Source organism: Tupaia chinensis, unplaced genomic scaffold (genome assembly GCF_000334495.1).
Source record: "Tupaia chinensis unplaced genomic scaffold, TupChi_1.0 Scaffold138910_1, whole genome shotgun sequence".
Classification (NCBI taxonomy): domain Eukaryota; kingdom Metazoa; phylum Chordata; class Mammalia; order Scandentia; family Tupaiidae; genus Tupaia; species Tupaia belangeri.
The window spans coordinates 227610-243437 of NW_006198801.1; the positions used below are offsets into that span (position 1 = coordinate 227610).

Sequence of the window (15828 nt, forward strand, 5' to 3'; positions counted from 1 at the left end):
GTTGCGTGGTTTCACCCATGAACAGGCTCCATCCTGACGTTTCTCCAGAAAGCGGATTGTACCATCCTGATTTCTCCCCTTATCTCCCGGTGGTTTTTTCCCCTGCTTGGGTGATTTTTCATCCCGGGCTGCTTTGTTTCCCAGCGTTTTCTCCCAGCTAATAAACGTTCTTCTCAGTGTACTACCTCCAGAGGGGAAACGTAGCTCTTCTAGAGAGAACACAGAGCTTCAGATCAAAGCCCCAGTATCCTCCTCCTCCAGAAGCCTATTCAGGGAAGGGCCACATTCCTGCACTGTATGTGACGATCCCTGACTAACGCTAGGAAACCCGGAAGTAGGCAGATTCTTGGGCTTTACGGAATCGATACTCACCCAAGATGGCGGCTCACACAAGGAAACGCCCATGGGCGCGGCCATGTTCTCTGCGCGGTCGCTCCTCCCACCTTCCACGTCTCCGACGACGTGTCTGCGCCACGCCGACTGTTGGCGGCTCGTGGCGTCCAAGGTCATTCAGAGCATGCGCAACCCGAAACGCGCCGGGGCTGCGCTGCAAGTCAGGCCAGAAGCGGAAATGACCTTAGAGCGGTTTTTCCCAACTGTATTAGAATATTTACGTATTTTAGTGCTGAGGGGGTCCTTGAGATGATTTGGGTTGGTCCTAATTAGGCATTCGGGAGAGGGGGGGTTCCGTTAAGGAGCGTTGTCACGGAGTTAGTGATGGTCGTGTCTTAGTTTAGCGATGGGAAGACAAGTGTGTGGCGTCCGCTGATGATTGTGACGGGGTCTCCGGTCGGTGATCCGAGGGTGCTTTGAGATGAATGACTGGGATTTGGGGTAAGTGATGGGAATCCGCGGTCTGATTGAATGCCTGTAGGGTTAGCTATGGGGTCGGGGGACGGTATGTGACCAGTTAGCTTTCTAAACTGAGTTGAAGGTTGAGCTCTTTAATTTTCAGCCTTCTTTAATACAAAGATTTACAAGCTTTGGTGTGTGGCATATTCTGAAATTCAAATCTAAATTTTTAAAAGATTTCATTTCCTTTTGTCTTTGTCCTGTGGATTTCTTGAAAGTTCATGTTCTGTTTCAAATATTGCCTCTGGATAATGCAGTTGAAAAATGCTTTATTGCCTAGTTCACGGTCACTTTTCATAAATGTCACACCTATTACATAAAAGCAACCTATGTTCTCTAATTTGTTGTAATACATATTAATTAAGCATATGTTTTATATATTTTTACATATATATTTATATATGTATATCAATCTCACAGATTAGTTTGTCTCCTTAATTACAGAGGAAGGTAGATTACTCACACTGAAAGGTGATTTGTTCACTTGTCCTGTTGGTTTCTGCTTTTTTTTGGAGAGGTTTTATTGCTATAGGGGGGTGTGCTTTCACCAGAAAGGCAGAGAGAGACAAAGAGACAGAAAGCAAGAAATCACCCCCCAGGGGGCATGGCCACGCTGCAATCCCTTCTCCAGTCTCCTCTCCGGGTCTTGGACATGCATGCACACGCGCCCCTTGTGAGTTTAAGCCACCAGGTCCAGGACTCAAGCCTCTGTGGACTACATGGGTGTCCAGCGACATAGCCATTATGCCAACTGCTGGTCCTGGCTTCTGCTTTAAACGTCAATGTTTGAAACTATGTTCTTGGGAATAGTTATTATGTATTTTTAATTATAGAATATGATACATACCTCAAAAGAAATCATAGTTTCCCCAATTAATAAAGTAGCCCGTTTTCAGTATAAATGCTTTTCAGTATATTGTTTTAAAAGTTTTTACAATTCTTGGGGAAAATTATATCTAATGGCTCTAATGTATTTTTCTATTAGTAAAGTTAGCATCTTTTTGGCTAATTGCTATTTAAATTTTCTGCGGCTGTTGATATCCTTTGCCTAGTTTTTTTCTGGCTTTTTTTTTTTTTTTTTTACTTAGTCATTGCTAGATTATTATTATTATTGTTGCTTTAAGAGAGTTTTTTGCTATAGAGCACATGTGCTCACTGGAGAGACAGAGAAACAGAAAGCAAGATATCACCCCCTGGCGGGGATGGCCATGCCACAATCCCTTCTCCTGTGTTCTCCTTTTGGGATTTTGTGCACACATGCGTAAGTGCTGGCATAAGTTTTAAGCTGCCAGGTCCAGGACTCAAACTGTGGTTGACTACTTGGGAGTCCAGTGACATAACCATTATGCCATCTGCTTTTTTATTTTTTATTTATTTAAAAAATATTTTAGAGATTTTTGCTCTAGGGTGTGTGCCCTTACCAGAGAAACACAGAGAGAGAAATCGAGAAATCACCCCCCCACCACCAGGAGGATTGCCATGCTGCAAGCCCTTCTCCTCAGTTCTTTTGGGATTTTGAGCACACATGCATATACAACCAGCATGTTTTTGTTTGTTTGTTTGTTTGTTTTTTCTGAGAGGTTTTCGCTATAGGGCGCGTGCGCTTGCCAGACAGACAGACAGAGACGTAGAGACAGAAAGTGAGAAATCACCCCCCAGGGGGGATGGTCACACTGCAATCCCTTCTCCTCCATTCTCCTCTCAGGATCCTGGGCACCCACGCACACGCGCCCAGCGTGAGTTTTAAGCCACCAGGTCGGGGACGAGAACCACAGTTGACTACGTGGTAATCCAGCGACATAGCCATTACGCTAACTGCTGGTTCCCACAGCCAGCGTGTTTTAAGCTACCAGGTCCAAGACTCATACCATGGTTGGCTGTGTGGGAGTCCAGTGCCTTAATCACTACACCAACTGCTGGCCTTGATTACTAGATTTTTCTTCCCATCAGTAATGACTCATTGTTAAGTCTTGAAAAATTTTTGTATGTATATATTTTTTCATTTTTGTATATATGGTGTATTTTCATATGTAATTAGGGAATATCATTTAGTCAAAAGTATTTGTGTTTGAAGGTATGTGGTATAATGGTTAAGGCACTGGACTCCCATGTGGCTGACCAAGGTTTGAGTCCTGGACCTGGTGGCTTGAAAATCACACCAGGCGCACGTGTGTGTGTGTACTTGCGCACCCAAAATACCAAGAGGAGAATGGAGAAGGGATTGTGATATGGCCCAGGGGTTATTTTTCACTTTTTGTCTCTGAGAGTGTACATGCCGAATAGCAAAATTCTCTTTAAAAAAAAAATGTTTTTTTCTATTACAGTTTCTGGGTTTACTCTCATGTGTAATAAGATCCTTCTCACTCTACCACAATGTTACACAAACATGTACTTCTTAAACTTACTTTAGTATTCTTTGGAGTTTTAAAAATATATATGTTTAAATATTCAGTCTTGCTGGAATTTTTCTTCTGAAGAGTTTGTGATGAAGATCTAATGTGCTTTATTTCACACAGGTAGCCAGTTCTATCAGTGTCGTTTATGCAGTGATTGTCTTGTGTATATTTAGCTGAATGGCACTTTTCTCAAATATATACATCAATAGCTTCTGGTATATTTATTGATTTACTTGTTTTAATTATATTGTTTTTTATGTTAGATTCTAGTGTCTGATGGTTATTCTAGTGTCATGGTTATTTCTGATATTTATTGCATGATTCTTGTGTGCCAGGGAGGTGCTGAGTACTTTACAAACATCATCTCATTTCATTTTCATAACTATGATGTAGACATTTTCATACTCACTTTTGAGAAAAAAAAAAAGGATGTAACTTCTTCATATTCTCATAGCTGAAAGTTAGCTGAGCTATAGTTCAAATCCACAGTAATATTACTCCAAGTGTCATAAGTTTTCCCACTTTTACCAAAATTCAGATTTTATAAAACTTTATATGTTCTTCACAGTACTGGTTCTCAAAGTATGGTCCCTGAACCAACAGCGTCAGTATCACAGGGGTACTGGTTAGAAATGAATTCTTAGGCCCGACCTCAGATCTTTTGAATTAGAAACTAGGATAGGGGCTGGCAACTGGTGAGGTGGTTAAGGTGCTGGACTTCCATATGGCTGACTGCAGTTCATGTCCCAGACCTGGCAGCTTGCTTTCTCACTTTTTTCCTCTCTCTGGTCAAATTTAAATAAATTAATTAATAAATTAATTAGTTAAAATTAAACAAAAGTAAAAAAAAAAATTTAAAGAAACTGGGATTTTTAAGTTTTTGCTATAGGACACATACGCTTACTGGAGAGAGACAGAGAGAGGGAAAGTGAGAAATCACTTGACTGGGCTGGGGGTGACCATGCCACAGTCTCCTCTCCTCCATTCTCCTCTTGGGATTTTGGGTGTACACATATCCAGTGTGATTTTTTTTTCCTATTTTTTATTTTTTGGAGAGTTTTTTTGTTTTGTTTTGTTTTTTTGCTATAAGACACATGTGCGCACCAGAAAGATAGTGAGAGACAGGAAGCAGGGGATGGCCACACTGCAATCCCTTCTCCATTCTCCTCTCAGGATCTTGGGCATGCACACACATGCATCTGGCATTGAGGTTAAGCCACTGTATCTGGGACTCAAACTGCAGTCAACTACATGGGAGTCCAGTCCCTTTTTGTCCTTTTTTTTTAAAAAAAAAGAATTATTTTTATTTAACTTTATTTATTTATTTAACTTTATTTATTTATTTTAACTTGACCAGAGAGGGACAGAGTGAGAGAAAGAGAGAGGAAGAGGGAAAGTGTAGTTTGAGTCCAGACCTGGCAGCTTGCTTTCTCAGTCAACCATGTGAGAGTTTAGTACCCTTCACCACCAAACCACCTACCAGCCCCCCAGTGTGTTTTTCAGTCTGCTGGATCCATAACTTGAGCCAAGGGGTCAACTATGTGGTTCTAGAACCCTAACCAGCATACCACCTGCTGGCCCCAAGGCTAAGAATTTTTAACTGTTTGATCAAGCCCTTCCAGTGATTTGGATATATACCCAAGTTTGAGAACCACTGTTTTGTGGTTTCTAGAAAGCTTAGGATTCTGCAAGGTGATGTACACAGGAAGTGCTTACAGTAAATGTTAAATGCCTGTGTGGACTTTATCTTTCCAGGTTTCTTGTTGTCTCTAGGGGACCCCCTGGGTGAGATCGTCTACCAGATTCTAACCCACTTCTTCCCAGAAGCTCTGCTTGAATGCACAAATGACAAAGAAGCTTTAGGCTCCTGAGAGAACAAAGGTTGAGACCTAGTGTGGCCATGCCAGCTAACTGGACCTCCCCCCGGAAATGCCCAGCCCAGGCTCCAGAAGATCTTGGCAGCTCATGTGAGGTGAGGAGATAGAGTCTAGGGATGGGAATGCATCCCAGGAGTAGATAACTGATCTGTCACCACAATCTCAGGGCAGAAGCAGATGGGACATAGGAACCATCTAGACTCCATACTTGCCTTTCCTTACACAAATCTCAATCTTCCTGTCGAGAATGAGTAATGAGATGGTAATGGTCCTCTGGAGACCAACTGTGTGATAATGGAGAGGTGGACTATCAAGGAAAACTTTTTATTTTGTCATCACACTAGTGATTTTTAAAAAATTTATTAATTTTTTTGGAGAGATTTTTGCTATGGGGCACATGTGCTCGACAGAAAGAGACAGAGAGACAGAAAGCGAGAAATCACCCCCTGGGGGGGATAGCCATGCCACTATCCCTTCTCCTCCATTCTCTTCTTGGGATCTTGTGCTCAATGTGTTTAAGCCACTGGGTCCGGGACTCGAACCATGGTTGACTACCTTGGAGTCTAGCAACAAAGCCATTACACTAACTGCTGATCCCTGTGAACTTCTACTTTTGTTGCTGTTGAGCAATCTTTTATTTTTTATTATTTGCCATTGGGCACATGCACTCGCAGGAGAAGCACAGAGAGACAGGGAGAGGGAAAATGAGAAATGAGCCCCTAGAGGGATGGCCACATCACAGTCCTTTCTCCTCCATTCCTTTCTCTAGATTTTGGGCAAACATGCACATATGCCTGTCCTGATTTCCAAGCCACCAGGCCTGGCACTCAGACTGCAGTTGGCCATTTGAGAGTCTAGTACCTTAACTACCACACCAACTGCTGACCCACTGTTGAGCACCTTTATGATTATGTATTTTAGTAATTTTTATCTAGACGATAGGGAGCATGGAGTGAAGCTAGAGCTATAATTGGTAAAAAAGCAATAGTCATTTACATTATCCAGAATAAGAGAATGTTGTTGATATTTGTGGTTCGAACAACGTTATGATTTTTGTGTGTGCTCAGACATGATTATAGAGTAGTTTCTGCTTTTTTTGCATCAGGATGGTGAGAAAATGACCTTGTTTGATGTTGGTGTCCTGTAAGATTTTTTAAAAAAATCTTTATTCATTTATCTATTTGTTGTGATTTTTAAGCTGCTGGGTCTAAGACTTGAATTACAGGGGGCCATGTGGGAATCTGGTGCCTTAACCACTATGCCACCTGCTGGACCAGATTGGTTTTATCTAACACCATGGAGAATAGCATGATTAAACTGATCCTGTCAGGTTGGCTCCTAGTAACTTTGAGGCTTAACTGATGGTACTTGGCCAACTCTCAGCTATCAGGTGCTGCTTCTCTCTTCATTTAAAAATAAAAGAATAGAGTCCAGCAGGTAGTATAATCGTTGTATCACTGGACTCCCATGTGGCTGACTGCAGTTTGAGTCCTAGATCCAGCAGCCTGAACTCAGGTCGGGTGCGTGTGCATGCATGTGTGTGTACCCAAAATCCTGAGAGGAGAATGGAGAAGGGATTGTGGTGTGACCATCCCCCTGTGGGGGGGGAGTGATTTCTGACTTTCTGTCTCTCTGTCTCTTTCTGTCTCTTTGGTGAGCACACACACCCTATAGCAGAAATCTCTCTCTTCAAAAAAGAAGGAGTGAAGAATGATTGTCTCAAACAGGAACCAAAAGAAAGCTAAAGCTGTAAATTTAGGAACAGATCAAAAGGAATTTAGAATGAAAAATATTTAAAGGGATGATAAAGGATTGTTTATATTTATAAAGGGAATAGTAGACAAAGAATTACAAAAATTACTAATATCTATTTAATCCTTTTTTCTTAAAGAATGATTTATTTAATTCCATTCATCGTTATTATTTTTTAATTTGACCAGAGAGAAATACACACACATACACAGAAAGGGAGAGTGAGAAAGCAAGCCACCAGGTCCGGGACTTGAACCATGGTCAGCCATGTGAGAGTCTGGAACCCTTACCATCACGCCACAGTAATGGTTATGGCCCTGGACTCCCACGTGACTGACTGTAGTTCGGGTCCCAGACCCAGTGACTTGAAAATAATGCTGGGTACATATATTGCATGTTTGCCCAAAGTCCTAAGATGAGAATGGAGGAGAAGGGATTGAGGCATGACCATCCCCTCTTGGGGGGTGATTTCTCACTTTCCCTCTGTGTCTCTCTGGTGTGCACACTCCCCTATGGCAAAAACTACAGTAATAATAATAATAATGGTATTAAAAATGTTAATATATAAAGTATAACTTTTTAAAGTTTTTTTTTGTTTGTTTTTGTTTTTTTTTTAAATTTTTAAGCTGCCAGGTTTGGAACTTGAACCATGGGTCAGCCATTTGAGAATCCATTGTCTTAACTACTATGCCACCTGCTGGCCCTAAAATACTATATGTTAAAATTTGTGTGGTGGGGCCATCTGGTGGTCTGGTGGTTAAGGCAATTGGATCCAATGTGACTAACTCTTTGGTTCAAGTCTTGCACCCAGCCTGGTGTGGTGGTTCACGTGACTAGATCCCGTGTGAATGAATGTGCAATTCTGTTCCAGACCCAGCAGCTTGAAGGACACACTGGATATGTGTGTGTACATGCCCAGACTCCCTAATTAAAGAAGAGAATGTGGCATGACCATGCTCCATAGGGGGCAGGGTGTTTTCTTACCCACCTTTTTTGTCTCTCTCTGACAAGCATATACACTCTGGCAAATTAAAAACAAACAAAAAAAAAGAAATTGGTAAGAGAACAAATGGTTCAAAACTCTGAATGAAGAGACCAGCAGTTAGTGTAATGGCTATGTCGCTGGACTCCCATGTAATCAACCACAGTTCGAGTCCCGAATCTGGTGACTTAAACTCACACTGGGCACATGAGCGTGTGTGCCCAAGATCCTGAGAAGAGAATGGAGGAGAAAGGATTACGATGTGGCCATCCCCCACGGGGGGCTGATTTTTCGCTTTCTGTCTCTCTGCCTTTCTGGTGAGCACCTGCCATATAGCAAAAACCTCTCAAAAAAAAAGAAGAATTAAAATTAAATAATTTTGTAAATAAAAGTTTATCCCAGGAAAACACATGAAGTAAACACTTATTTTCTTACTTAACAGCCCACTCTAAAGTCAGCTAAGTCAAAATAAAAAGTAAAATATTGCAAAAATATAAATAAAAATACTGTTTATCAGAAGCTGTGATAGAAAAATAGTACTGGAAAGCAATTTAGAAAAATAATTTATCTTGCAAATAAAAATAATTTATTTTTCAAATAAAAATCTAAATGAAAAGAATGAATTTCTCAAAACATTAAATTTACCCTCAAATTATACTATGTTTTTGAGAGACTTTTGCTATAGTGTGAATGTACTCACCAAAGAGACAAAGTGAGGAATCACCCCCCAGCAGGGATGGCCACACCACAATCTCTTCTTCATTCTTCTCTCAGGATTCTCGGCATGTGTTCACACATACACTCAGCATGTTTCAAGCTGGTGGGTCCAGGACTTGAACCACCAGCCATGTGGGAGTCCAGCACTTTACCCACTATGCCACCTGCTGCCTCTACCCCCAAATCTTTATAACTTACCACATTTTCATTGCTAAGTGTTTAGATTTTCATGTAAAAATTTCTTGCTCTTAGGATTTGGGTTCCCCCCCCCTCAGGATTTTGGAATGCATGCACATGTGCCAGGCATGTTTTTAGCTACTGGGTTGGACTCACCATATAACTGACCATGTAGGATCTAGCTGGCTTAACCACTAAGGGGTTTTTTGTTGTTTTGCAAATTTTATATTTAATATTTCTGAGTGTTACATAGGCATTTGAAAGTAATTCTGTATCTAAAATACAGAATTTGATATCAATAAAATCACTTTTTAGAATTATAATTTATCGTTTTGTAATACTATTTTTAATTTGACCAGACAGAGAGAGAGATGGTAGGTGAGAAAGTAAGTCATCAGGTCTGGACTTGAACCACAGTCGGCCATGTGGGAATCCAGCACTTTAACCACCACACCACCTGCCAGCCCCTCAATAATATCTTATAGTTACAAGATTTTTAAGTCTTACTCATTTTTTCCACTTTATTTCATGAAACTGAAGGATACCATTTAGTTTCCTACCACAAATGTATTTCTATCTGTATTTTCCTATAGTTACTATTTATAAATTTGTGATGTTATGAAATTTAGTGCAATGGTAGTAATAGCATCTGGATTCATTTTGGATTGTGTCCTTGTCATGTCCCTGGAATTTTCCCTGGAATTCATCTCTATCTGAGAACAAGATGGAGGCTCTTCCTTTCTGTTAGTGTTTCCAGATTTGCCTTTGCTTATCTTAAACTCTGTTTTCCTCTGTTATCCTTTTAAAATTATTATTTGTGTTTCATATTGCTCACATGTCTTTGCCTCCTCTTTGCTGCTTTTTGTGTTCTACAGGGTCATTGCTTTTGGGAGTCCTTCATTTCAGTATTGCTTTCCCCCCCTCCCCACTTCTTTACTGAGTCCTGCCAGTTTATTTTTCAAAAATGTACATAACTATTTCCTTAGCCTTGTGTGTTTTTTCCCACTATTTATTTCTTCTTTGAATTCTTATATTGCTGATTATTTTAAATAGCTAATTATTTCAGTGAATTTGTTGAATTTATGATAGATTTGTTTTCTTTTATTGTATGGTAATCATTTATAATGTGTTCCTCTTCCTTTTTTTTTTTTTTTTTTTGATAGATTTTTTTCTATAGGGTGTGTGCACTTGCCAGAGAGACAGAAAGTGAGAAATCACCGCCCCAGGGGGAAGGGCCATGCTACAATCCCTTTTCCTTCATTCTCCTTTCAGGATCTTAGAGATGAATGCACATGTGCACTGGTCCTCGACTTGAACTGCAGTTAGCTATATGGGAGTCATTACACCATTTGTTGGTCCCTCTAGTGTGTTCTTTTTTTTCTTTTTTTAATCTATAGATGTAGGAAGTTTATTAGTTTATATTAGTCTACAGATTTATTTAATTTGATTTAATCACATTTCATAGGCTGGATTTAGGGAGTATTTTAAAAGTGCTGAGAGTTTAGTGTTTACTTTTGTAATCCAGCAACTTTATCTGTGGGAGGCTGCACACCAGTGAATATCACTGGTTTCTCATAGAACTAACAATTACACAATGCCAAAGGCCATGATTGGCCTCCCTTCAAAACCTCACCTTCAAAACCATACTCTAATTGGCCACTAGAATCCCTCAGATTTGCATATCCGGCATCTCATGATTGGTCCACAAAGCAACCAATCATAACCCACCTTTTACAACCAATCATAACCCACCTTTTACAACCAATCACGGCCCACCAGCATGTATATAACCACAGTCCCTGGCCCACAATCGCCAGATGACCCTGAAGAGCCTGAAGAGTTGTAACACCGCATTGTCTCCAGACAACCCTAAAGACCCTGAAGAGTTGTGACACCGTGTCGTCTGACCCTGAAGAGTTGTAACACTACGTCATCTCTGTGCTTGTAACACTGCGCCAATCATCCCAGCTCTCACTCCTTCCCTCAGGAAACCTGTTCGACTGTCCCCCCGGGTCAGAACATTTATCCAAAAATGCAGAAAATTTTTCAGGCTGGCCAGGGGGATGACATTTTAGTGTTGATAAATCCATTGACTTTAACAGCCCAGGAAGCATGCTGTAGGTACAGTAGAAGAGATGTCCCTCTTTGTGTAGCTGTTTTGCCAATTCCAACTGATGATTGTTCATCAACTTTTCATTTACAACCATCACGAGTGGCTTTCCTCTCTCCAGAGTCTCTAAACAACTTCCAGCACCTGCATGATTAATAACAAGATCTGCGTTCTGAAGGTCTTCTTTCAAGGAATCCTTGTACCTGTAAACATCCAGAGTAAAGGACTCAGTGCTGAATGGTTTAGGTGCCACTGTTCCTCTACCAGTTTGGAGGATAAGTCGGTTGTAACCAAGGCTCTTGATTATCGGAGCACAGCTGCCATGCTGCGGCCGATTTCAGTTAGATTTCCAAACCAATATTTTTTCCTGTCCTGGGCCTGACAAGGTGCCTCATTAGCCCTAATGAATCTAAGTGCAGTGTGTTCTTCTTAATCTGCTCTCTCTCTTTTTTTTTTTCATTCTTTTTGCTTATAATATCATTGTTCATCAGAAGGTTGTTTTTTCTTTTTTTTTTAGGTTTTTGCCACAGGATGTGTGCACTGTGACAGAGAAAGTGGGAAATCTTCCTATATACTCATTGCCTCCCTTGATTTCTGTGACCCTTCATTTCCATGTTAGTTCTTGGTCCATCTAGGTGTATATCCTCATATATATCTGTCACCTAAATCTCAGTGTACTAAATTTAAATAATTTTTCTTGAGGGACCAGCAGTTAGTATAATGGCTGTGTCGCTGGACTCCCATGTGGTTGACCACAGTTCAAGTCCCAGACCCGGTGGTTTAAGCTCATGCCAGGTGCGTGTGCATGTGTGGCCATGATCCCAAGAGGAGAATGGAGGAGATGGGATTGTGGCGTGGCCATGCTCCCTGGGGGGTGATTTCTTGCTTTCTGTCTCTCTCTCCCTCTCTGTATTTCTGGCGAGCACACACACCCTATAGCAAAAACCTCTCCAAAAAGAAAATAATAATAATAGTTTTCTTTTTCTTTCAGCCTTCTCTTGTAGACCTCAAAGCCATCTGTGGCACCAGTATCTACATAGTTACACAAAACTGATAACTAAGCATTGTTTCTGGATCCTTTCTCTCACCTCACCCTTAATATCAATTCTACTTCTTCAAGAATTAAAGACTATGGGACCAGCAGTTAGCATAATGGCTATGTTGCTGGACTCCCATGTAGTCAACTGCGGTTCAAGTCCCGGACCCAGTGACTTAAACTCACACCGGGCGCTTGTGCGTTGCGTGCCCAAGATCCCGAGAGGAGAATGGAGGAGAAGGGATTGTGGTGTGGCCATCCCCCCTGGGGGGTGATTTCTCTTTTTCTGTCTCTCTCTGTCTTTCTGGCGTGCACACCAACCTCTCAAGGAAAATTAAAAAAAAAAAAAGACTAGTTTCCTTTTACATCTCTTTTCTGTTGATTGATCCTGTGGTTTTTGTCTTTGTGTCTGTTAATATGATGTATCACACTGATTGATTTGCTTTTGTTAAACCGACCTGGCATATCGGGAAAAATCCCACGTTATCATCAGGTATAATTTTGTTGAAATTTATTTGCTAACATTTTATTGAGGATTTTTGCATCAATGATCATCAGAAATATTGGCCTATACTTTTTTTTGTGGTGTTTTTATCTGACTTAATATCAGGGTGATGCTGAGCTTCTAAAATGTATTAAGAATTATTCCCAAGCCCCCATGGCCCCTGAAGGTGAGCTGCAGTCATGAAGTTCTCAGTGCCAGGGACCTACCTGACCCACCAGCAGAAGGTAATGTGCCTTTATAAGCAGGCACTGCGCCACCTTGAGTCATGGTTCATCCACAGGGACAAATACCAGTACCTTGCATGCTTGTTAAGAGCTTGATTTGATGAACATAAAGATGAAAAGGAAATGATGAAGGCCACCCAGCTGCTGAGAGAGGCAGAGAAGGAATTCTGGTACAACCAGCACCCCCAGCCATACATCTCTGGCTCTCCTGGGGGTACCTCCTATGAAAGGTACGAGTGCTACAAGGTTTTGGATTGGTGCTTAGATGACTGGCATCCTTCTGAGAAGACAATGTATCCTGACTACTTTGTAAAGAGAGAACAGTGGAAGAAGCTGCGAAGGAAAGCTGGGAGTGAGAGATTCAGCAGCTGAGTGCGGAAACCGCCCCCTGGTGGTCCCAAGAGTGAAGCTTTGGACCCCTGCCCGAAAGGAAGGTGATTTGCCCCCAGTGTGGTGGCATATCGTGATCAGACCCCGGAAATGGCCCAGGTAGAGAAAGAACCTCAGTATTTCCACCTGCAAGTGAAGTAAGTTTCAGAACACACACACACTTGCCCTAGTAAAAATAACCAAACCTTAAGAAAAAGAATTATTCCCTCTGGTTTTTTGCTTGAAGTTTTAAGAAGTATTGCTATTTTTTTTTTTTTTTAAGTTTGGTAGAATTCAGCTGTAAAGACATCTGATCACCAGCTTTTCTTTGTTGAAAGGTTTTTCATTGCTACTTCTTTCTCTTTATTATTGGTCTGTTCAGGGTTTCTATTCCTTCCTGATATAACTGTGGTGGATTGGATTTTTCTCAACCTCCACATCATAATAGTCCCTATGCTCCTTTTTATTTCTGAGGCATCTGCTAATGTTTCCATTTTCATTTCTTATTTTATGTTTTTCAGTCTTCTCTTTTTTTTTCTTGGTAATTAGTCTAGCTAAGGATTTGTCAATATTGTATTTTTTTTCAGCAAACCTATTTTTTGTAGAATTATTTAATCTATTATTATTTTAAATTTTGCTGTAGAGCAGATGGACTTACCAGAGAGAGAGAGAGAGAAAATGAGAAAACAAGCCATCCAGGTCCGTGACTTGGATGGCAGTTAACCACGTGGTGGTCCAGTGCCTTAACCACCATGCCACTCATTGATCCCTGCAAACCTACTGTTAATTTTTTTTCCTATGATTTTCCTATTGTCTACTTTATTTTTGTCCTGATCTTTATTATTTTCTTTCTTCTACTAAATTAGTTTGGTTTGCTTCTCTTTCTGGTGCCTTGAGATGTAATAATAGGCCATTTATTCAGGCTCTTTCTTTAATGTCGGTACATATTGCTTATGAACTGTTTTTACTGCATCCCATAAGTTTTGGTATGTTATGTTTCCATTGTCTTTTTTTTTTTTTAAGAATTATTTCATTTATCATTATTATTTTTAAATTTGCTACAAGGCACACACACTTGCCAGAGACAGGCCAGGGTGGGGAGAGTGAGAAAGCAAGTTGCCAGGTCTGGAACTTGAACCACATTTGGCCACATGGGAGTCTAGCACGTTAACCACCATGCCACCTACTGACCCCTCCATTGTCGTTTGTCTCAAGATATTTTTAAATTTTGTTTTGAAATTAATGTGTTGTTTAATTTCTATATATTTGCAAATTTTCTAAAATTCTTCCATGTAATTGATTTCTAATTCCATACATTACTTGATGTGATTTTGATCTTAACTTTGTTAAACATGGGCCAGTCAATGCTGTGGTGATTAAGGCAGCTGGACTCCCACATGACTGACCATGGTTTGACTCCCAGACACGGCAGCTTGAAAATCATTTTGGCTGCATGGTATACATGGCCAAAAATTCTGAGAGTAGAATGGAGGAAAAGGGATTATGGTATAGCCGTCCTCCCAGATGTGGGTGATTTCTTACTTTCTCTCTCTCTGACTCTGTCTCTCTTTAGTGAGCACACATGCCCTGTGGCAAAAACCTAAGGGTAAAAAAACAATATGTTGCACATCCTGGTACATCTGTGTTTACTGTATCTGTTGAGTGCATCATTTTCTTGTGCTTGATTAAATTTTGTGTTTTTTGTTTATCTGACCCTTCCAGTGAGACAAGATGTGGAGGCAAAGACAGCGATATTGATGATACTAATAACTCTGTCTAGGACTAGGCTGATGTGTATGTTTATGTCTTAGTTTTTTCCTTTTTAAAGAATTAGTTTTTAAAATAATTATTTTATTTAACTTTATTTATGCTTGCTTTATTTTGACCAGAGAGGGACAGAGAGAGAAAGAGAGAGAGAAGGTGAGAAAGCAGGCCACCAGGTCTGGGACTCGAGCCATGGTCAACCATGTGGGAGTCCAGCCCCCTTAACCACCATGCAACCTGCCAGTCCCTATACATTCTATTTAATTAACAGCATTAATTAGCTCTCCAGCTTCTTTTTTGTTGTTGTTTTTTGTTTGTTTGTTTTGTTTTTGCTTTTGTTTTCCATTTTTTCTTTATTTTTAACTTCATTTTCTTTTATACAATCAATCACATTATTTAGTTTACGAAGTGAATATTTTAACATGTGAACATTTCTCCCTAGTCCAGTTGACTAAACCATAATATATCTTGAACAGAAATTGGGACCTTTTGTTGTCCCATTTCTGCTTTTCCTCCCGATTTTTCTTCTAATTGTTCTTCCTCAAATCCTACTCCTTCATACACATGTATCTGTATTTACATTTGTTTACTATGTTTTTATATTTTTTAGTCAATCATTTTCAGTCATAGAGTGCAGACACTTGGTATATATTAAGTGGGGACATACAGTGCCTCTCCTTCATAGCCTGGCTTGCTTCACTCAGCAATAAATCTTCCATATTCATCCACTCTCTGTCAAAAGCCAGGGTTTTGTTGTTTTCTATGGCTGAATAATATTCCACAGAGTATATGTGCCATAGTTTTTCGATCCATTCATCTGTTCATGGGCATTTGGGTTGGTTCCAAGTCTTGGCACTTGTGAATAGTGCCAAAGTAAACATCGAAAAGCACTTTTCCGATTAAGAATTCTTCTGTCCTTTGGGTAGATACCAAGGAGTGGGATTGCTGGATCATATGGTAGTTCTATTTGTAGATTTTTGAGGAATCTTCAAATTGTTCTCCACAGTGGCTGGATCAATTTACATTCCCACCAGCAGTGTAAGAGAGTTCCCCTTTCACCACACCCC

The 15828-nt window shown here is 40.4% G+C and overlaps 1 protein-coding gene and 2 pseudogenes across 1 annotated transcript in view; 2 read left to right on the top strand and 1 right to left on the bottom strand.

The window, feature by feature from the left end:
* The first annotated feature begins 390 nt into the window (after positions 1-390).
* The window catches only part of LOC102481913 (zinc finger protein 585A), a 38148-nt gene continuing 22710 nt past the window's right edge, over positions 391-15828 (top strand). Inside the window, exons 1-2 of the mRNA XM_006161705.3 lie at positions 391-834; positions 5004-5220. Of these exons, the coding sequence (XP_006161767.2) occupies positions 5149-5220 (72 nt within the window). The 5' untranslated portion in view covers positions 391-834; positions 5004-5148. The remainder of the gene's footprint in view (positions 835-5003; positions 5221-15828) is intronic.
* On the bottom strand, positions 10626-12364 carry LOC102501356 (UDP-N-acetylglucosamine transferase subunit ALG13 homolog pseudogene; annotated as a pseudogene).
* LOC102501777 (NADH dehydrogenase [ubiquinone] 1 beta subcomplex subunit 9 pseudogene) lies at positions 12246-13121 on the top strand (annotated as a pseudogene).